Source organism: Carcharodon carcharias, chromosome 5 (genome assembly GCF_017639515.1).
Source record: "Carcharodon carcharias isolate sCarCar2 chromosome 5, sCarCar2.pri, whole genome shotgun sequence".
NCBI classification, from domain to species: domain Eukaryota; kingdom Metazoa; phylum Chordata; class Chondrichthyes; order Lamniformes; family Lamnidae; genus Carcharodon; species Carcharodon carcharias.
This window is the reverse complement of record NC_054471.1, coordinates 8,756,284-8,779,257: the sequence shown is the minus strand read 5'-3', so window position 1 is coordinate 8,779,257 and position 22,974 is coordinate 8,756,284. Positions and strand designations below refer to the sequence as shown.

General features: G+C 61.1%; 1 protein-coding gene across 2 annotated transcripts in view; it reads right to left on the bottom strand.

Annotated features, from left to right (window-relative positions):
• The window catches only part of klhdc3 (kelch domain containing 3), a 117,453-nt gene that overhangs the window by 51,267 nt on the left and 43,212 nt on the right, over positions 1-22,974 (bottom strand). For both annotated transcript variants that reach the window (XM_041187255.1, XM_041187256.1), the window contains exons 6-8: positions 21,563-21,776; positions 19,246-19,332; positions 1,486-1,594 (exon numbers count right to left, since the gene is read on the bottom strand). In XM_041187255.1, coding sequence (XP_041043189.1) covers positions 1,486-1,594; positions 19,246-19,332; positions 21,563-21,776 — 410 coding nt within the window. The remainder of the gene's footprint in view (positions 1-1,485; positions 1,595-19,245; positions 19,333-21,562; positions 21,777-22,974) is intronic.

Sequence of the window (22,974 nt, the reverse complement as noted above, 5' to 3'; positions counted from 1 at the left end):
TTACTGGATGACTTGGTGGGGGGGGCAGCTAATGCTGTACTGTTGTTTGAAAAGAGAGAAAGGGACAGACTGAGGAAATTACAGACCAGTTAGTGGTGGGAAATTATTAGAAAAAGTTCTGAGGGACAGGAGAAACCCTCATTTGAGTGTTTTTGTGACTGGAGGGCAGTTTTCTGCCCTTGCTTTTTCTAGTATATATCAACGATTTAGATTTAAATATAAGTTTAAAGAATTTATGAAGTTTGAGGGCTTTACAAAAAGTAGCCTTGAGGAAGAAAGCTGTAGACTGCAAAAAGGTATTAATGTACTGGTCAGGCAAAGACAGTACAGTCTGGAGGAGCAGGAGGTCATGTATTCGGGGAAGGGAAATAAAGCAAGAGAATACACCATGAATGGGAGGAAACTGAGAAGTGTAGAGGAACAGAGTGCTTGTCCACAGGTCCCTGAAAGTAACAGGAGAGGTGGATAAGGTAGTTAGGATGACACATGACTATAAGAACAGGGATGCTTTGCTTAAAACATGAGTTTAGTGACAGTTAGAGTAATGTGCACAGTTCTGGCCACCACTTTACAGGAATGACGTGATCACACTATACGAGGTACAGGGAAGATCTACAGAGATGGTGCCAGGAATGGAGAGTTTTATCTATAAGAAAAGACTGAGTGAGCTGGGGTTGCTTCCTCTGGAGGAAAGGAAATGAAAAGGGGATTTAATTTAGGTATATAAAATTATGAGGAGCCTCAACAGAGTGGATCAGAAGGGCCTATTTTTGTTAGTGATCGATAACCAGGGAGTATAAATTTAAAGGAACTGATATAAGGATTTGAGGGGAGCTGAGGAGAATTTTTTTTCACCCAGAGGGTGGTGGGGATCTGGAACTCTCTGCCTGAAAGTGGGGGGGGTAGAGACAGAAACCCTCATGACACTTTTTAAAACAAAACCTTGGATACCCATCTGAAGTGCTGCCATTGAGAGGATTCCTTTCTTTGTTAAAGTTACTGTTCTCCACGGGAATCACAACACCTTAAACCGAGATATTACCAAACGCTTTAGGTGGGTTTTAAAGGAGGGTCTTAAAGAAAGGCAAGTAGAGAAACGTGTGGCTGCCCAATGCTGACACAGTCTGTCTCCCCCCGCCCACTGGTTCACACCTCAGCACATAAGGGCAGTCACTGGGATGGGACTAACACTGCCTGTGGTCCCCCCCACCGCACCCAACATCTGAAGATACCTGCCATACATCAGCGCCATCTGTCCTGCCCAGAGGCTGCTTTCAGAACCAACTTGGGCCAAGTTCACGCTGAGTGATCACTGGTGCTCGCCCGTGGATAAGGCTGGCAAGGAGTGAGGGTGAGGCCTCTTTGTCACTCGTGCCCAGTTTGTTACCCACATGCTGGAAGCAGGCTTGACAGTGGCTTCAGTTTGAAACTTCCCGACAGAGACACGGACAGAACATCAGACAGGGCTGACTAGCTCACACTGACCTGGTACCTCCAAAGAGGATAATTTTGTCCCCAACCATACAGCAGCACTGTCTCCGTCGAGGACAAGGCCCCTTGCCCTTTGGCTCAACCTTCCTCCATGTCGAGGACTCTGAAAGGGAAGCAGTTCATCAGCGCTACAATGACCTTGATCTCCATGGAGAAGCCAGTGCTACCTCTCCAACATCCACAAGCTGATGGACATGGCCACCTGCTGGACAGGCGACAAACAACAAAGACAACTTTCTCTGAACGACAGTGCGAGCAAACGGAGATTTAACTTTCACCCAGACAACTCTGAGAAAGTGAAGGCCGGTCAATTAGACAAAGTGAGAGTGTCCACCCAGACCCAGGGGAGGCAGTGGGAGCTGCGGCCAGTGGGTGAAACCCCGGAGACTTTAGTCTGTCACACACCACCACACCACAGTAACACCACACAGGACACAAGCTGGTACAACTGGGAATCCCCCGGATAGTCGGTCCCCACACGGACACCAATCCCCCGGACAGTCAGTCCCTGTACGGACACCAATCCCCCGGACAGTCGGTCCCCACACGGACACCAAACCCCCGGACAGTCAGTCCCCGTACGGACACCAATCCCCCGGACAGTCAGTCCCCACACAGACACCAATCCCCCGGACAGTAAGTCCCCACACAGACACCAATCCCCCGGACAGTCAGTCTCCACACAGACACCAATCCCCCGGACAGTCAGTCCCCACACAGACACCAATCCCCCGGACAGTCAGTCCCCACACAGACACCAATCCCCCGGACAGTCAGTCCCCACACAGACACCAATCCCCCGGACAGTGAGTCCCCACACAGACACCAATCCCCCGGACAGTCAGTCCCCACACGGACAACAATCCCCCGGACAGTCAGTCCCCACACGGACACCAATCCCCCGGACAGTCATTCCCCACACGGACACCAATCCCCCGGACAGTCAGTCCCTGTACAGACACCAATCCCCCGGACAGACAGTCCTCGTCTGGACACCAATCCCCCGGACAGTCAGTCCCCGTCTGGACACCAATCCCCCGGACAGTCATTCCCTGTCTGGACACCAATCCCCCGGACAGTCAGTCCCCGTCTGGACACCAATCCCCCGGACAGTCAGTCCCCGTCTGGACACCAATCCCCCGGACAGTCAGTCCCCGTCTGGACACCAATCCCACGGACAGTCAGTCCCCGTCTGGACACCAATCCCCCGGACAGGCAGTCCCCGTCTGGACACCAATCGCCCAGACAGTCAGTCCCCGTCTGGACACCAATCGCCCAGACAGTCAGTCCCCGTCTGGACACCAATCGCCCGGACAGTCAGTCCCTGTCTGGACACCAATCCCCCGGACAGTCAGTCCCCACACGGACATCAATCCCCCGGACAGTCAGTCCCTGTCTGGACACCAATCCCCCGGACAGTCAGTCCCTGTCTGGACACCAATCCCCCGGACAGTCAGTCCCTGTCTGGACACCAATCCCCCGGACAGTCAGTCCCTGTCTGGACACCAATCCCCCGGACAGTCAGTCCCTGTCTGAACACCAATCCCCCGGACAGTCAGTCACTGTCTGGACACCAATCCCCCGGACAGTCAGTCCCTGTCTGGACACCAATCCCCCGGACAGTCAGTCCCTGTCTGGACACCAATCCCCCGGACAGTCAGTCCCTATACGGACACCAATCCCCCGGACAGTCAGTCCCCGTCCGCACACCAATCCCCCGGACAGTCAGTCCCCGTCCGCACACCAATCCCCCGGACAGTCAGTCCCCGTCCGGACACCAATCCCCCGGACAGTCAGTACCCGTCTGGACACCAATCCCCCGGACAGTCAGTCCCCACACGGACACCAATCACCGGTCAGTCAGGCCCCGTCTGGACACCAATCCCCCGGACAGTCAGTCCCCACACGGACACCAATCGCCGGACAGTCAGTACCCACACGGACACCAATCCCCCGGTCAGTCAGTCCCTGTCTGGACACCAATCCCCCGGACAGTCGGTCCCTTTACGGACACCAATCCCCTGGACAGTCAGTCCCTGTACAGACACCAATCACCCGGACAGTCAGTCCCCGTACGGACACCAATCCCCCGGACAGTCAGTCCCTGTACGGACACCAATCCGCCGGACAGTCAGTCCCGGCTGGACACCAATCCCCCGGACAGTCAGTCCCCGTCTGGACACCAATCCCCCGGACAGTCGGTCCCCGTCCGGACACCAATCCCCCGGACAGTCAGTCCCTGTACGGACACCAATCCCCCGGACAGTCATTCTCTGTCTGGACACCAATCCCCCGGACAGTCAGTCACTGTACGGACACCAATCCCCCGGACAGTCGGTCCCCAAAAGGACACCAATCCCCCGGACAGTCAGTCCCCACACGGACACCAGGCCCCGGTCAATCAGTCCCTGTACGGACACCAATCCCCCGGACAGTCAGTCCCCGTCCGGACACCAATCCCCCGGACAGTCAGTCCCCGTCTGGACACCAATCCCCCGGACAGTCAGTCCCCGTCTGGACACCAATGCCCTGGACAGTCAGTCCCCGTCTGGACACCAATCCCCTGGACAGTCGGTACCTGTACAGACACCAATCCCCCGGACAGTCAGTCCCCGTCTGGACACCAATCCCCCGGACAGTCAGTCACTGTACGGACACCAATCCCCCGGACAGTCGGTCCCCACACGGACACCAATCCCCAGGACAGTCGGCACCTGTACAGACACCAATCCCCCGGACAGTCAGTCCCCACACGGACACCAATCCCCCGGACAGTCAGTCCCTGTACAGACACCAATTCCCCGGACAGTCAGTCCCTGTACGGACACCAATCCCCGGACAGTCAGTCCCTGTCTGGACACCAAACCCCCGGTCAGTCAGTGCCCGTACGGACACCAATCCCCCGGACAGTCAGTCCCTGTCTGGACACCAATCCCCCGGACAGTCGCTCCCTGTCTGTACAGCATTCCCCCGGACAGTCAGTCCCCGTCCGGACCCCAATCCCCCGGAGAGTCAGTCCCCACACGGACACCAATCCCCGGTCAGTCAGTCCCCGTCCAGACACCAATCCCTCGGACAGTCGGTCCCCGTATGGACACCAATCCCCCGGACAGTCGGTCCCCGTATGGACACCAATCCCCCGGACAGTCAGTCCCCACACGGACACCAATCCCCCGGACACTCGGTCCCCGTACGGACACCAATCCACCGGACAGTCGGTCCCCACACGGACACCAATCCCCCGGACAGTCAGTCCCTGTACAGACACCAATTCCCCGGACAGTCAGTCCCTGTACGGACACCAATCCCCGGACAGTCAGTCCCTGTACGGACACCAATCCCCCGGTCAATCAGTGCCCGTACGGACACCAAATCCCCGGACAGTCAGTCCCTGTCTGGACACCAATCCCCCGGACAGTCAGTCCCTGTCTGGACACCAATCCCCCGGACAGTCGGTCCCCGTATGGACACCAATCCCCCGGACAGTCAGTCCCCGTCTGGACACCAATCCCCCGGACAGTCAGTCCCTGTACAGACACCAATCCGCCGGACAGTCGGTCCCCACACGGACACCAATCCCCCGGACAGTCGGTCCCCACATGGACACCAATCCCCCGGACAGTCAGTCCCTGTACGGACACCAATCCCCCGGACAGTCAGGCCCTGTACGGACACCAATCCCCCGGACAGTCAGTCCCCACACGGACACCAATCCCCCGGACAGTCAGTCCCTGTACGGACACCAATCCCCCGGACAGTCAGTCCCCGTCTGGACACCAATCCCCCGGACAGTCAGTCCCTGTACGGACACCAAACCCCCGGACAGTCAGTCCCTGTACAGACACCAATCCCCCGGACAGACAGTCCTCGTCTGGACACCAATCCCCCGGACAGTCAGTCCCCGTCTGGACACCAATCCCCCGGACAGTCGGTCCCCGTCTGGACACCAATCCCCCGGACAGTCAGTCCCCATCTGGACACCAATCCCCCGGACAGTCAGTCCCCGTCTGGACACCAATCCCCCGGACAGTCAGTCCCCGTCTGGACACCAATCTCCCGGACAGTCAGTCCCTGTCTGGACACCAATCCCCCGGACAGTCAGTCCCCGTCTGTACACCAATCGCCCAGACAGTCAGTCCCCGTCTGTACACCAATCGCCCAGACAGTCAGTCCCCGTCTGGACACCAATCGCCCAGACAGTCAGTCCCCGTCTGGACACCAATCGCCCAGACAGTCAGTCCCCACACGGGCACCAATCCCCCGGACAGTCAGTCCCTGTCTGGACACCAATCCCCCGGACAGTCAGTCCCTGTCTGGACACCAATCCCCCGGACAGTCAGTCCCTGTCTGGACACCAATCCCCCGGACAGTCAGTCCCTGTCTGGACACCAATCACCGGACAGTCAGTCCCTGTCTGGACACCAATCCCGCGGACAGTCAGTCCCTGTTTGGACACCAATCCCCCGGACAGTCAGTCCCTGTCTGGACACCAATCCCCCGGACAGTCAGTCCCTATACGGACACCAATCCCCCGGACAGTCAGTCCCCGTCCGCACACCAATCCCCCGGACAGTCAGTCCCCGTCCGCACACCAATCCCCCGGACAGTCAGTCCCCGTCCAGACACCAATCCCCCGGACAGTCAGTCCCCGTCTGGACACCAATCCCCCGGACAGTCAGTCCCCACACGGACACCAATCCGCGGTCAGTCAGGCCCCGTCTGGACACCAATCCCCCGGACAGTCAGTCCCCACACGGACACCAATCGACGGACAGTCAGTCCCCACACGGACACCAATCGCCCGGTCAGTCAGTCCCTGTCTGGACACCAATCCCCCCGACAGTCGGTCCCTTTACGGACACCAATCCCCCGGACAGTCAGTCCCTGTACAGACACCAATCCCCCGGACAGTCGGTCCCCGTCCGGACACCAATCCACCGGACAGTCAGTCCCTGTACGGACACCAATCCCCCGGACAGTCAGTCCCTGTACGGACACCAATCCCCCGGACAGTCAGTCTCTGTCTGGACACCAATCCCCCGGACAGTCAGTCACTGTACGGACACCAATCCCCCGGACAGTCAGTCCCCACACGGACACCAAGCCCCGGTCAGTCAGTCCCTGTACGGACACCAATCCCCCGGACAGTCAGTCCCCGTCCGGACACCAATCCCCCGGACAGTCAGTCCCCGTCTGGACACCAATCCCCCGGACAGTCAGTCCCCGTCTGGACACCAATCCCCCGGACAGTCGGTACCTGTACAGACACCAATCCCCCGGACAGTCAGTCCCCGTCTGGACACCAATCCCCCGGACAGTCAGTACCTGTACAGACACCAATCCCCCGGACAGTCGGTCCCCACACGGACACCAATCCCCCGGACAGTCGGCACCTGTACAGACACCAATCCCCCGGACAGTCAGTCCCCACACGGACACCAATCCCCCGGACAGTCAGTCCCTGTACAGACACCAATTCCCCGGACAGTCAGTCCCTGTACGGACACCAATCCCCGGACAGTCAGTCCCTGTCTGGACACCAAACACCCGGTCAGTCAGTGCCCGTACGGACACCAATCCCCCGGACAGTCAGTCCCTGTCTGGACACCAATCCCCCGGACAGTCAGTCCCTGTCTGGACACCAATCCCCCCGACAGTCGGTCCCTTTACGGACACCAATCCCCCGGACAGTCAGTCCCTGTACAGACACCAATCCCCCGGACAGTCGGTCCCCGTCCGGACACCAATCCACCGGACAGTCAGTCCCTGTACGGACACCAATCCCCCGGACAGTCAGTCCCTGTACGGACACCAATCCCCCGGACAGTCAGTCTCTGTCTGGACACCAATCCCTCGGACAGTCAGTCACTGTACGGACACCAATCCCCCGGACAGTCAGTCCCCACACGGACACCAAGCCCCGGTCAGTCAGTACCTGTACGGACACCAATCCCCCGGACAGTCAGTCCCCGTCCGGACACCAATCCCCCGGACAGTCAGTCCCCGTCTGGACACCAATCCCCCGGACAGTCAGTCCCTGTCTGGACACCAATGCCCCGGACAGTCAGTCCCCGTCTGGACACCAATCCCCCGGACAGTCGGTACCTGTACAGACACCAATCCCCCGGACAGTCAGTCCCCGTCTGGACACCAATCCCCCGGACAGTCAGTACCTGTACAGACACCAATCCCCCGGACAGTCGGTCCCCACACGGACACCAATCCCCCGGACAGTCGGCACCTGTACAGACACCAATCCCCCGGACAGTCAGTCCCCACACGGACACCAATGCCCCGAACAGTCAGTCCCTGTACAGACACCAATCCCCCGGACAGTCAGTCCCTGTCTGGACACCAATGCCCCGGACAGTCAGTCCCCGTCTGGACACCAATCCCCCGGACAGTCGGTACCTGTACAGACACCAATCCCCCGGACAGTCAGTCCCCGTCTGGACACCAATCCCCCGGACAGTCAGTACCTGTACAGACACCAATCCCCCGGACAGTCGGTCCCCACACGGACACCAATCCCCCGGACAGTCGGCACCTGTACAGACACCAATCCCCCGGACAGTCAGTCCCCACACGGACACCAATCCCCCGGACAGTCAGTCCCTGTACAGACACCAATTCCCCGGACAGTCAGTCCCTGTACGGACACCAATCCCCGGACAGTCAGTCCCTGTCTGGACACCAAACACCCGGTCAGTCAGTGCCCGTACGGACACCAATCCCCCGGACAGTCAGTCCCTGTCTGGACACCAATCCCCCGGACAGTCGCTCCCTGTCTGTACAGCATTCCCCCGGACAGTCAGTCCCCGTCCGGACCCCAATCCCCCGGACAGTCAGTCCCCACACGGACACCAATCCCCGGTCAGTCAGTCCCCGTCCAGACACCAATCCCTCGGACAGTCGGTCCCCGTATGGACACCAATCCCCCGGACAGTCGGTCCCCGTATGGACACCAATCCCCCGGACAGTCAGTCCCCACACGGACACCAATCCCCCGGACAGTCAGTCCCCACACGGACACCAATCCCCCGGACAGTCGGTCCCCACACGGACACCAATCCCCCGGACAGTCAGTCCCTGTACAGACACCAATTCCCCGGACAGTCAGTCCCTGTACGGACACCAATCCCCGGACAGTCAGTCCCTGTCTGGACACCAATCCCCCGGTCAATCAGTGCCCGTACGGACACCAATCCCCCGGACAGTCAGTCCCTGTCTGGACACCAATCCCCCGGACAGTCAGTCCCTGTCTGGACACCAATCCCCAGGACAGTCGGTCCCCGTATGGACACCAATCCCCCGGACAGTCAGTCCCCGTCTGGACACTAATCCCCCGGACAGTCAGTCCCTGTACAGACACCAATCCCCCGGACAGTCGGTCCCCACACGGACACCAATCCCCCGGACAGTCGTTCCCCACATGGACACCAATCCCCCGGACAGTCAGTCCCTGTACGGACACCAATCCCCCGGACAGTCAGTCCCTGTACGGACACCAATCACCCGGACAGTCAGGCCCTGTACGGACACCAATCCCCCGGACAGTCGGTCCCCACACGGACACCAATCCCCCGGACAGTCAGTCCCTGTCCGGACACCAATCCCCCGGACAGTCAGTCCCTGTACGGACACCAATCCCAAGGACAGTCAGGCCCTGTACGGACACCAATCCCCCGGACAGTCGGTCCCTGTCTGGACACCAATCCCCCGGACAGTCGGTCCCTGTCTGGACACCAATCCCCCGGACAGTCGGTCCCTGTCTGGACACCAATCCCCCGGACAGTCGGTCCCCATACGGACACCAATCCCCCGGACAGTCAGTCCCCAGACGGACACCAAGCCCCGGTCAGTCAGTCCCTGTACGGACACCAATCCCCCGGACAGTCAGTCCCCGTCCGGACACCAATCACCCGGAGAGTCAGTCCCCGTCTGGACACCAATCCCCCGGACAGTCAGTCCCCGTCTGGACACCAATCCCCCGGACAGTCAGTCCCCGTCTGGACACCAATCCCCCGGACAGTTGGTACCTGTACAGACACCAATCCCACGGACAGTCAGTCCCCGTCTGGACACCAATCCCCCGGACAGTCAGTACCTGTACAGACACCAATCCCCCGGACAGTCGGTCCCCACACGGTCACCAATCCCCCGGACAGTCGGCACCTGTACAGACACCAATCCCCCGGACAGTCAGTCCCTGTCTGCACACCAATCCCCCGGACAGTCGCTCCCTGTCTGTACAGCATTCCCCCGGACAGTCAGTCCCCGTCCGGACCCCAATCCCCCGGACAGTCAGTCCCCACACGGACACCAATCCCCGGTCAGTCAGTCCCCGTCCAGACACCAATCCCTCGGACAGTCGGTCCGCGTATGGACACCAATCCCCCGGACAGTCGGTCCCCGTATGGACACCAATCCCCCGGACAGTCAGTCCCCACACGGACACCAATCCCCCGGACACTCGGTCCCCGTACGGACACCAATCCCCCGGACAGTCGGTCCCCACACGGACACCAATCCCCCGGACAGTCAGTCCCTGTACAGACACCAATCCCCAGGACAGTCAGTGCCCGTACGGACACCAATCCCCCGGACAGTCAGTCCCCACACGGACACCAATCCCCGGACAGTCAGTCCCCACACGGACACCAATCCCCCGGTCAGTCGGTCCCTGTCTGGACACCAATCCCCCGGACAGTTGGTCCCTGTACGGTCACCAATCCCCCGGACAGTCAGTCCCTGTACAGACACCAATCCCCAGGACAGTCAGTCCCCGTACGGACACCAATCCCCCGGACAGTCAGTCCCCGTACGGACACCAATCCCCCGGACAGTCGGTCCCCGTCTGGACACCAATCCCCCGGACAGTCGGTCCCCGTCCGGACACCAATCCCCCGGACAGTCAGTCCCTGTACAGACACCAATCCCCCGGACAGTCAGTCCCTGTACAGACACCAATCCCCCGGACAGTCAGTCCCTGTCTGGACACCAATCCCCCGGACAGTCGGTCCCCGTCCGGACACCAATCCCCCGGACAGTCAGTCCCTGTACAGACACCAATCCCCCGGACAGTCAGTCCCTGTACAGACACCAATCCCCCGGACAGTCAGTCCCTGTACAGACACCAATCCCCCGGACAGTCAGTCCCTGTCTGGACACCAATCCCCCGAACAGTCAGTCCCTGTCTGGACACCAATCCCCCGAACAGTCAGTCCCTGTACGGACACCAATCCCCCGGACAGTCAGTCCCTGTACAGACACCAATCCCCCGGACAGTCAGTCCCTGTACAGACACCAATCCCCCGGACAGTCAGGCCCTGTACGGACACCAATCCCAAGGACAGTCAGGCCCTGTACGGACACCAATCCCCCGGACAGTCGGTCCCTGTCTGGACACCAATCCCCCGGACAGTCGGTCCCAGTCTGGACACCAATCCCCCGGACAGTCAGTCCCCACACGGACACCAATCCCCCGGATAGTCAGGCCCCGTCCGGACACCAATCCCCGGACAGTCAGTCCCTGTCTGGACACCAATCCCTCGGACAGTCAGTCCCCGTCCGGACACCAATCCCCCGGACAGTCAGTCCCCACACGGACACCAATCCCCGGTCAGTCAGTCCCCGTCCGGACACCAATCCCCCGGACAGTCAGTCCCCGTCCGGACACCAATTCCCCGGACAGTCAGTCACCGTCTGGACACCAATCCCCCGGACAGTCAGGCCCCACACGGACACCAATCCCCGGTCAGTCAGTCCCCGTCAGGACACCAATCCCCCGGACAGTCAGTCCCCACACGGACACCAATCCCCGGACAGTCAGTCCCCACACGGACACCAATCCCCGGACAGTCAGTCCCCACACGGACACCAATCCCCCGGTCAGTCGGTCCCTGTCTGGACACCAATCCCCCGGACAGTCGGTCCCTGTACGGTCACCAATCCCCCGGACAGTCAGTCCCTGTACAGACACCATTCCCCAGGACAGTCAGTCCCCGTACGGACACCAATCCCCCGGACAGTCAGTCCCTGTACGGACACCAATGCCCCGGACAGTCGGTCCCCGTCTGGACACCAATCCCCCGGACAGTCGGTCCCCGTCCGGACACCAATCCCCCGGACAGTCTGTCCCCGTACAGACACCAATCCCCCGGACAGTCAGTCCCTGTACAGACACCAATCCCCCGGACAGTCAGTCCCTGTACAGACACCAATCCCCCGGACAGTCGGTCCCTGTACAGACACCAATCCCCCGGACAGTCAGTCCCTGTACAGACACCAATCCCCCAGACAGTCAGTCCCTGTACAGACACCAATCCCCCAGACAGTCAGTCCCTGTCTGGACACCAATCCCCCGGACAGTCAGTCCCTATACGGACACCAATCCCCCGGACAGTCAGTCCCTGTACAGACACCAATCCCCCAGACAGTCAGTCCCTGTCTGGACACCAATCCCCCGGACAGTCAGTCCCTATACGGACACCAATCCCCCGGACAGTCAGTCCCTGTACGGACACCAATCCCTCGGACGGTCAGTCCCTGTACGGACACAAATCCCCCGGACAGTCAGTCCCCACACGGACACCAATCCCCCGGACAGTCAGTCCCCACACGGACACCAATCCCCCGGACAGTCGGTCCACACACGGACACCAATCCCCCGGACAGTCAGTCCCTGTACGGACACCAATCCCCCGGACAGCCAGTCCCCGTCCGGACACCAATCCCCCGGACAGTCAGTCGCCGTCTGGACACCAATCCCCCGGACAGTCAAGACCTGTACAGACACCAATCCCCCGGACAGTCGGTCCCCACACGGACACCAATCCCCCGGACAGTCGGTCCCCGTACAGACACCAATCCCCCGGACAGTCGGTCCCCACACGGACACCAATCCCCCGGACAGTGAGTCCCTGTACAGACACCAATTCCCCGGACAGTCAGTCCCTGTACGGACACCAATCCCCGGGCAGTCAGTACCTGTCTGGACACCAATCCCCCGGTCAGTCAGTGCCCGTACGGACACCAATCCCCCGGTCAGTCAGTGCCCGTACGGACACCAATCCCCCGGACAGTCAGTCCCCACACGGACACCAATCCCCCAGACAGTCAGTCCCCGTCTGGACACCAATCCCCCGGAGAGTCAGTCCCTGTCTGGACACCAATGCCCCGGACAGTCAGTCCCCGTCTGGACACCAATCCCCCGGACAGTCAGTACCTGTACAGACACCAATCCCCCGGACAGTCGGTCCCCACACGGACACCAATCCCCCGGACAGTCGGTACCTGTACAGACACCAATCCCCCGGACAGTCAGTCCCCGTCTGGACACCAATCCCCCGGACAGTCAGTACCTGTACAGACACCAATACCCCGGACAGTCGGTCCCCACACGGACACCAATCCCCCGGACAGTCGGTCCCTGTACAGACACCAATTCCCCAGACAGTCAGTCCCAGTACGGACACCAATCCACGGACAGTCAGTCCCTGTCTGGACACCAAACCCCCGGTCAGTCAGTGCCGGTACGGACACCAATCCCCCGGACAGTCGGTCCCTGTCTGGACACCAATCCCCCAGACAGTCAGTCCCCGTCCGGACCCCAATCCCCCGGACAGTCGGTCCCCACACGGACACCAATCCCCCGGACAGTCAGTCCCTGTCGGGACACCAATCCCCCGGACAGTCAGTCCCTGTCGGGACACCAATCCCCCGGACAGTCAGTCCCTGTACGGACACCAATCCCCCGGACAGTCAGTCCCTGTACGGACACCAATCCCCCGGACAGTCAGTCCCTGTACGGACACCAATCCCCCGGACAGTCGGTCTCTGTCCGGACACCAATCCCCCGGACAGTCGGTCTCTGTCCGGACACCAATCCCCCGGACAGTCGGTCCCTGTCTGGACACCAATCCCCCGGACAGTCAGTCCCCACACGGACACCAATCCCCCGGATAGTCAGTCCCCGTCCGGACACCAATCCCCGGACAGTCAGTCCCTGTCTGGACACCAATCCCCCGGACAGTCAGTCCCCGTCCGGACACCAATCCCCCTGACAGTCAGTCCCCACACGGACACCAATCCCCAGTCAGTCAGTCCCCGTCCGGACACCAATCCCCCGGACAGTCAGTCACCGTCCGGACACCAATCTCCCGGACAGTCAGTCCCCGTCCGGACACCAATCCCCCGGACAGTCAGTCCCCGTCCAGACACCAATCCCCCGGACAGTCGGTTCCCATACAGACACCAATCCCCCGGACAGTCAGTCCCCACACGGACACCAATCCCCTGGACAGTCGGTCCCCACACGGACACCAATCCCCCGGACAGTCGGTCCCCGTACGGACACCAATCCCCCGGACAGTCAGTCCCTGTACGGACACCAATTCCCCGGACAGTCAGTCCCCACACGGACACCAATCCCCCGGACAGTCAGTCCCTGTCTGGACACCAATCCCCCGGACAGTCGGTCCCCGTACGGACACCAATCCCCCGGACAGTCAGTCCCTGTACGGACACCAATTCCCCGGACAGTCAGTCCCCACACGGACACCAATCCCCCGGACAGTCAGTCCCTGTCTGGACACCAATCCCCCGGACAGTCAGTCCCTGTACGGACACCAATCCCCCGGACAGTCAGTCCCCGTCTGGACACCAATCCCCCGGACAGTCGGTCCTTGTCTGGACACCAATCCCCCGGACAGTCGGTCCTTGTCTGGACACCAATCCCCTGGACAGTCAGTCCCTGTCTGGACACCAATCCCCCGGACAGTCAGTCCCTGTCTGGACACCAATCCCCCGGACAGTCAGTCCCTGTCTGGACACCAATCCCCCGGACAGTCAGTCCCCGTCTGGACACCAATCCCCTGGACAGTCGGTCCCCACACGGACACCAATCCCCTGGACAGTCGGTCCCCACACGGACACCAATCCCCCGGACAGTCGGTCCCCACACGGACACCAATCCCCCGGACAGTCGGTCCCCGTACGGACACCAATCCCCCGGACAGTCAGTCCCTGTACGGACACCAATTCCCCGGACAGTCAGTCCCCACACGGACACCAATCCCCCGGACAGTCAGTCCCTGTCTGGACACCAATCCCCCGGACAGTCAGTGCCCGTACGGACACCAATCCCCCGGTCAGTCAGTGCCCGTACGGACACCAATCCCCCGGACAGTCAGTCCCCACACGGACACCAATCCCCCAGACAGTCAGTCCCCGTCTGGACACCAATCCCCCGGAGAGTCAGTCCCTGTCTGGACACCAATGCCCCGGACAGTCAGTCCCCGTCTGGACACCAATCCCCCGGACAGTCAGTACCTGTACAGACACCAATCCCCCGGACAGTCGGTCCCCACACGGACACCAATCCCCCGGACAGTCGGTACCTGTACAGACACCAATCCCCCGGACAGTCAGTCCCCGTCTGGACACCAATCCCCCGGACAGTCAGTACCTGTACAGACACCAATACCCCGGACAGTCGGTCCCCACACGGACACCAATCCCCCGGACAGTCGGTACCTGTACAGACACCAATCCCCCGGACAGTCAGTCCCCACACGGACACCAATCCCGCGGACAGTCGGTCCCCGTACAGACACCAATCCCCCGGACAGTCGGTCCCCACACGGACACCAATCCCCCGGACAGTCGGTCCCTGTACAGACACCAATTCCCCAGACAGTCAGTCCCAGTACGGACACCAATCCCCGGACAGTCAGTCCCTGTCTGGACACCAAACCCCCGGTCAGTCAGTGCCGGTACGGACACCAATCCCCCGGACAGTCAGTCCCTGTCTGGACACCAATCCCCCGGACAGTCAGTCCCTGTCTGGACACCAATCCCCCGGACAGTCGGTCCCTGTCTGGACACCAATCCCCCAGACAGTCAGTCCCCGTCCGGACCCCAATCCCCCGGACAGTCGGTCCCCACACGGACACCAATCCCCCGGACAGTCGGTCCCTGTCGGGACACCAATCCCCCGGACAGTCAGTCCCTGTCGGGACACCAATCCCCCGGACAGTCAGTCCCTGTCGGGACACCAATCCCCCGGACAGTCAGTCCCTGTACGGACACCAATCCCCCGGACAGTCAGTCCCTGTACGGACACCAATCCCCCGGACAGTCAGTCCCTGTACGGACACCAATCCCCCGGACAGTCGGTCTCTGTCCGGACACCAATCCCCCGGACAGTCGGTCTCTGTCCGGACACCAATCCCCCGGACAGTCGGTCCCTGTCTGGACACCAATCCCCCGGACAGTCAGTCCCCACACGGACACCAATCCCCCGGATAGTCAGTCCCCGTCCGGACACCAATCCCCGGACAGTCAGTCCCTGTCTGGACACCAATCCCCCGGACAGTCAGTCCCCGTCCGGACACCAATCCCCCTGACAGTCAGTCCCCACACGGACACCAATCCCCAGTCAGTCAGTCCCCGTCCGGACACCAATCTCCCGGACAGTCAGTCCCCGTCCGGACACCAATCCCCCGGACAGTCAGTCCCCGTCCAGACACCAATCCCCCGGACAGTCGGTTCCCATACAGACACCAATCCCCCGGACAGTCAGTCCCCACACGGACACCAATCCCCTGGACAGTCGGTCCACACACGGACACCAATCCCCCGGACAGTCGGTCCCCGTACGGACACCAATCCCCCGGACAGTCAGTCCCTGTACGGACACCAATTCCCCGGACAGTCAGTCCCCACACGGACACCAATCCCCCGGACAGTCAGTCCCTGTCTGGACACCAATCCACCGGACAGTCGATCCCCGTACGGACACCAATCCCCCGGACAGTCAGTCCCTGTACGGACACCAATTCCCCGGACAGTCAGTCCCCACACGGACACCAATCCCCCGGACAGTCAGTCCCTGTCTGGACACCAATCCCCCGGACAGTCAGTCCCTGTACGGACACCAATCCCCCGGACAGTCAGTCCCCGTCTGGACACCAATCCCCCGGACAGTCGGTCCCTGTCCGGACACCAATCCCCCGGACAGTCGGTCCTTGTCTGGACACCAATCCCCTGGACAGTCAGTCCCTGTCTGGACACCAATCCCCCGGACAGTCAGTCCCTGTCTGGACACCAATCCCCCGGACAGTCAGTCCCTGTCTGGACACCAATCCCCCGGACAGTCAGTCCCCGTCTGGACACCAATCCCCTGGACAGTCGGTCCCCACACGGACACCAATCCCCTGGACAGTCGGTCCCCACACGGACACCAATCCCCCGGACAGTCGGTCCCCACACGGTCACCAATCCCCCGGACAGTCGGCACCTGTACAGACACCAATCCCCCGGACAGTCAGTCCCTGTCTGCACACCAATCCCCCGGACAGTCGCTCCCTGTCTGTACAGCATTCCCCCGGACAGTCAGTCCCCGTCCGGACCCCAATCCCCCGGACAGTCAGTCCCCACACGGACACCAATCCCCGGTCAGTCAGTCCCCGTCCAGACACCAATCCCTCGGACAGTCGGTCCGCGTATGGACACCAATCCCCCGGACAGTCGGTCCCCGTATGGACACCAATCCCCCGGACAGTCAGTCCCCACACGGACACCAATCCCCCGGACACTCGGTCCCCGTACGGACACCAATCCCCCGGACAGTCGGTCCCCACACGGACACCAATCCCCCGGACAGTCAGTCCCTGTACAGACACCAATCCCCAGGACAGTCAGTGCCCGTACGGACACCAATCCCCCGGACAGTCAGTCCCCACACGGACACCAATCCCCGGACAGTCAGTCCCCACACGGACACCAATCCCCCGGTCAGTCGGTCCCTGTCTGGACACCAATCCCCCGGACAGTCGGTCCCTGTACGGTCACCAATCCCCCGGACAGTCAGTCCCTGTACAGACACCAATCCCCAGGACAGTCAGTCCCCGTACGGACACCAATCCCCCGGACAGTCAGTCCCCGTACGGACACCAATCCCCCGGACAGTCGGTCCCCCGTCTGGACACCAATCCCCCGGACAGTCGGTCCCCGTCCGGACACCAATCCCCCGGACAGTCAGTCCCTGTACAGACACCAATCCCCCGGACAGTCAGTCCCTGTACAGACACCAATCCCCCGGACAGTCAGTCCCTGTCTGGACACCAATCCCCCGGACAGTCGGTCCCCGTCCGGACACCAATCCCCCGGACAGTCAGTCCCTGTACAGACACCAATCCCCCGGACAGTCAGTCCCTGTACAGACACCAATCCCCCGGACAGTCAGTCCCTGTACAGACACCAATCCCCCGGACAGTCAGTCCCTGTCTGGACACCAATCCCCCGGACAGTCAGTCCCCGTCTGGACACCAATCCCCCGGACAGTCGGTCCCTGTCCGGACACCAATCCCCCGGACAGTCGGTCCTTGTCTGGACACCAATCCCCTGGACAGTCAGTCCCTGTCTGGACACCAATCCCCCGGACAGTCAGTCCCTGTCTGGACACCAATCCCCCGGACAGTCAGTCCCTGTCTGGACACCAATCCCCCGGACAGTCAGTCCCCGTCTGGACACCAATCCCCTGGACAGTCGGTCCCCACACGGACACCAATCCCCTGGACAGTCGGTCCCCACACGGACACCAATCCCCCGGACAGTCGGTCCCCACACGGACACCAATCCCCCGGACAGTCGGTCCCCGTACGGACACCAATCCCCCGGACAGTCAGTCCCTGTACGGACACCAATTCCCCGGACAGTCAGTCCCCACACGGACACCAATCCCCCGGACAGTCAGTCCCTGTCTGGACACCAATCCCCCGGACAGTCAGTCCCTGTACGGACACCAATCCCCCGGACAGTCAGTCCCCGTCTGGACACCAATCCCCCGGACAGTCGGTCCCTGTACGGACACCAATCCCCTGGACAGTCAGTCCCCACACGGACACCAATCCCCCGGACAGTCAGTCCCTGTCTGGACACCAATCCCCCGGACAGTCAGTCCCTGTACGGACACCAATCCCCCGGACAGTCAGTCCCTGTCTGGACACCAATCCCCCGGACAGTCGGTCCCTGTACGGACACCAATCCCCCGGACAGTCAGTCCCTGTCTGGACACCAATCCCCCGGACAGTCAGTCCCTGTCTGGACACCAATCCCCCGGACAGTCAGTCCCTGTCTGGACACCAATCCCCCGGACAGTCAGTCCCTGTCTGGACACCAATCCCCCGGACAGTCAGTCCCTGTACGGACACCAATCCCCCGGACAGTCAGTCCCTGTACGGACACCAATCCCCCGGACAGTCAGTCCCTGTACGGACACCAATCCCCCGGACAGTCAGTCCCTGTCTGGACACCAATCCCCCGGACAGTCGGTCCCTGTCTGGACACCAATCCCCCGGACAGTCAGTCCCTGTACGGACACCAATCCCCCGGACAGTCAGTCCCCACACGGACACCAATCCCCCGGACAGTCAGTCCCTGTCTGGACACCAATCCCCCGGACAGTCGGCCACAGTCGAGGTGCAGATATAAAATGACAGTCTTGCCAGGAGTGACATGAAGAGAGAGATTCTCTGTGTATAGGACTGTTTGATGAAATGTTATATATCAGAGTAAAGTTCTGCCTCTGTATAAACAAGACTCAAACATAAACTTTTTGGCCTCAGACAATTAAAAATTATCTTTGAGGGCAAATAGGGATGGGCAATAAATGCTGGCCTAGCCAGCGGTGCCCACATCCCCTGAATGACCAGTAAAACATGACCAGATGACAGAGGACCCCTCACTTACCAGGATTGTATTTCCACAAGTCATTAAAGTGCCGGTCTAGTCTTGCATTGTAACCACCAAATATGTACAGTTCACTGTTGTAGGTAACTGCAGGAAAGGAAGGGGGGAAAGGTTAGAAGGGGAGAGTAGGCAATGGGACAGGTTGAGGGGCTGCACTCCCAGTACCCCAAACAAGAAGCCAACCCTCCCACTAAAGTCGCAGTAACACCCAGCTGGGATACGTGCTCCCAATGTAACATGGGGGCAGCGGGGCCAGCACAGTGATGATGCCCTTCCGAACTGCAGGGTGATTGGTGCTCCATGTCCAAGCTGACCCTGAGAGAAAGAGAAAGGAGACGGACTCATACAGAGTGGGCAGAGGTAAAGGACAGAGGAGGCAGCCCAACACAAAGGAACAGTTTCAGGGGTGGCAATTTAAGAAGAAACACAACATATTCTGCCTTTGACGTGATAGTCACTGGCAAGGCCAGCATTTATTGCCCATCTCTCATTGTCCCCCAAGGTGATGGTGAACCTCCCCCTTTAGCTGCTATATGAGGACGTTTCCATAGTGTTAGGAAATCCCAGGATTTTGACCCAGTGACAGTGAAGGAACGGCGATATACTTCCAAGTCAGGATAGTGAGTGACTTGGAGGGGAACTTCCAGGTGGTGGTGCCCTTGTCCTTCTAGATGGTAGTGGTCATGGGTTTGGAAGGTGCTGCCTAAGGAGCCTTGGTGAGTTCCTGCAGTGCATCTTGTAGATGGTACACACACTGCTGCTACTGTGCCTCGGTGGTGGAGGGAGTGAATGTTTGTGGATGGGGCGTCAATCAAGCGGCTGCTTTGTCCTGGATGGTGTCCAGCTTCTTGAGTATTGTGGGAGTTGCACTCGTCCAGGCAAGTGGGGAGTATTCCATCACACTCCTGACTTGTGCCATGTGGATGATAGTCAGGCTTTGGGGTGTCAGGAGGTCAATGAAATACCGCTGAAGAATAGTCACTGTTGTAATGTAGCAGCCAATCTATTTAGAGCAAACTCTCACAAACAACATGAGAACGACCAGATAATCTGTTTGAGTGATGTTGACTGGGGGACAAATATTGGCCAAAATACTGAGAAAAATTTCCTTGATCTTGTTTGAAAAATGGCCTTGGGCCCTTCTGCTTCCATACCTCAGCACTGACCCTCTGACAGTGCGGCACTCCCTCAGCACTGACCCTCCGACAGTGCGGCACTCCCTCAGCACTGACCCTCCGACAGTGCGGCACTCCCTCAGCACTGACCCTCCGACAGTGCGGCACTCCCTCAGCACTGACCCTCCGACAGTGCGGCACTCCCTCAGCACTGACCCTCCGACAGTGCGGCACTCCCTCAGCACTGACCCTCCGACAGTGCGGCACTCCCTCAGCACTGACCCTCCGACAGTGCGGCACTCCCTCAGCACTGACCCTCCGACAGTGCGGCACTCCCTCAGCACTGACCCTCCGACAGTGCGGCACTCCCTCAGCACTGACCCTCCGACAGTGCGGCACTCCCTCAGCACTGACCCTCCGACAGTGCGGCACTCCCTCAGCACTGACCCTCCGACAGTGCGGCACTCCCTCAGCACTGACCCTCCGACAGTGCGGCACTCCCTCAGCACTGACCCTCCGACAGTGCGGCACTCCCTCAGCACTGACCCTCCGACAGTGCGGCACTCCCTCAGCACTGACCCTCCGACAGTGCGGCACTCCCTCAGCACTGACCCTCCGACAGTGCGGCACTCCCTCAGCACTGACCCTCCGACAGTGCGGCACTCCCTCAGCACTGACCCTCCGACAGTGCGGCACTCCCTCAGCACTGACCCTCCGACAGTGCGGCACTCCCTCAGCACTGACCCTCCGACAGTGCGGCACTCCCTCAGCACTGACCCTCCGACAGTGCGGCACTCCCTCAGCACTGACCCTCCGACAGTGCGGCACTCCCTCAGCACTGACCCTCAACATGGGTGTTAATAATGGGCAATCAGTGCTGGCCAAGCTAGTGATACTTGCATTTTGGGAAGGGATAAGTAAACACAAACTACCCCTGAGCCAAGGCTGACGCCAGTTTCCAGGTGGGGTGCTGTAACTTCGGAGCATTTGTGACCCCTCAGGTGAGAACTTGCCAGTTGTGGCCCAAGTGAAGGTGTTGGAGCAATGGCTGGGCCTGATCTTGTTGGAGGTGGTCAGAAGCTGGGGTGAAGATTACTCTCACTGACAGGGAGGGAATGGAGCTCTGGTGGAGGTGTCAGCCCGTCTCACTACCCCAGTCCCATTCATTCGCAGGGCCCATACCACAGAGGGAGGTTACTTACACGCTGAGTGGCTCCTCCTGCCTTCGGGGAGGAGCTGTGTGGTGGGAGAGTCCAGCCAGTGATTGGTCTCTGTGTCAAACACTTTGATACGATTACAGTAGATCTCATTGTTGGAATGAAACGGGCCAAAGCGATCTGCCCGGCCCCCAAACACGTACATCCGGCTGCCCATCACCGTGGCTGAATGGAAGTCTCGCCATCGCGCTGGGTTACCCTGTGAAGGAGAGCGAGGGGGGAGGGGGAGGGGGTGGCAGGGAGAGAGAGAGAGAGAGAGAGAGAGGGTGAGCGAGGGGGAGGGGGAGGGGGAAGGAGAGCGAGGGGGGAGGGGGAGGGGGTGGCAGGGAGAGAGAGAGAGAGAGAGAGAGAGAGAGAGAGAGGGTGAGCGAGGGGGAGGGGGGGGGGAAGGAGAGCGAGGGGGGAGGGGGAAGGAGAGCGAGGGGGGAGGGGGAAGGAGAGCGAGGGGGGGAGGGGGAAGGAGAGCGAGGGGGGAGGGGGAAGGAGAGCGAGGGGGGGAGGGGGGGAAGGAGAGCGAGTGGGGGAGGGGGAAGGAGAGCGAGGGGGGGAGGGGGAGGGGAAGGAGAGCGAGTGGGGGAGGGGGAAGGAGAGCGAGGGGGGGAGGGGGAAGGAGAGCGAGTGGGGGAGGGGGAAGGAGAGCGAGGGGGGAGGGGGAAGGAGAGCGAGGGGGGAGGGGGAAGGAGAGCGAGGGGGGAGGGGGAAGGAGAGCGAGGGGGGAGGGGGGAAGGAGAGCGAGGGGGGAGGGGGAGGGGGAAGGAGAGCGAGGGGGGAGGGGGAAGGAGAGCGAGGGGGGAGGGGGAGGGGGAAGGAGAGCGAGGGGGGGAGGGGGGAAGGAGAGCGAGGGGGGGAGGGGGGAAGGAGAGCGAGGGGGGGAGGGGGAAGGAGAGCGAGGGGGGAGGGGGAAGGAGAGCGAGGGGGGGAGGGGGGAAGGAGAGCGAGGGGGGGAGGGGGGAAGGAGAGCGAGGGGGGAGGGGGGAAGGAGAGCGAGGGGGGAGGGGGAAGGAGAGCGAGGGGGGGAGGGGGGAAGGAGAGCGAGGGGGGAGGGGGAAGGAGAGCGAGGGGGGGAGGGGGAAGGAGAGCGAGGGGGGAGGGGGAAGGAGAGCGAGGGGGGGAGGGGGAAGGAGAGCGAGGGGGGGAGGGGGAAGGAGAGCAAGGGGGGAGGGGGAAGGAGAGCGAGTGGGAGGGGGGAGGGGGAAGGAGAGCGAGGGGGGGAGGGGGAAGGAGAGCGAGGGGGGAGGGGGAAGGAGAGCGAGGGGGGGAGGGGGAAGGAGAGCGAGGGGGGAGGGGGAAGGAGAGCGAGGGGGGGAGGGGGAAGGAGAGCGAGGGGGGAGGGGGAAGGAGAGCGAGGGGGGGAGGGGGAAGGAGAGCGAGGGGGGGAGGGGGAAGGAGAGCAAGGG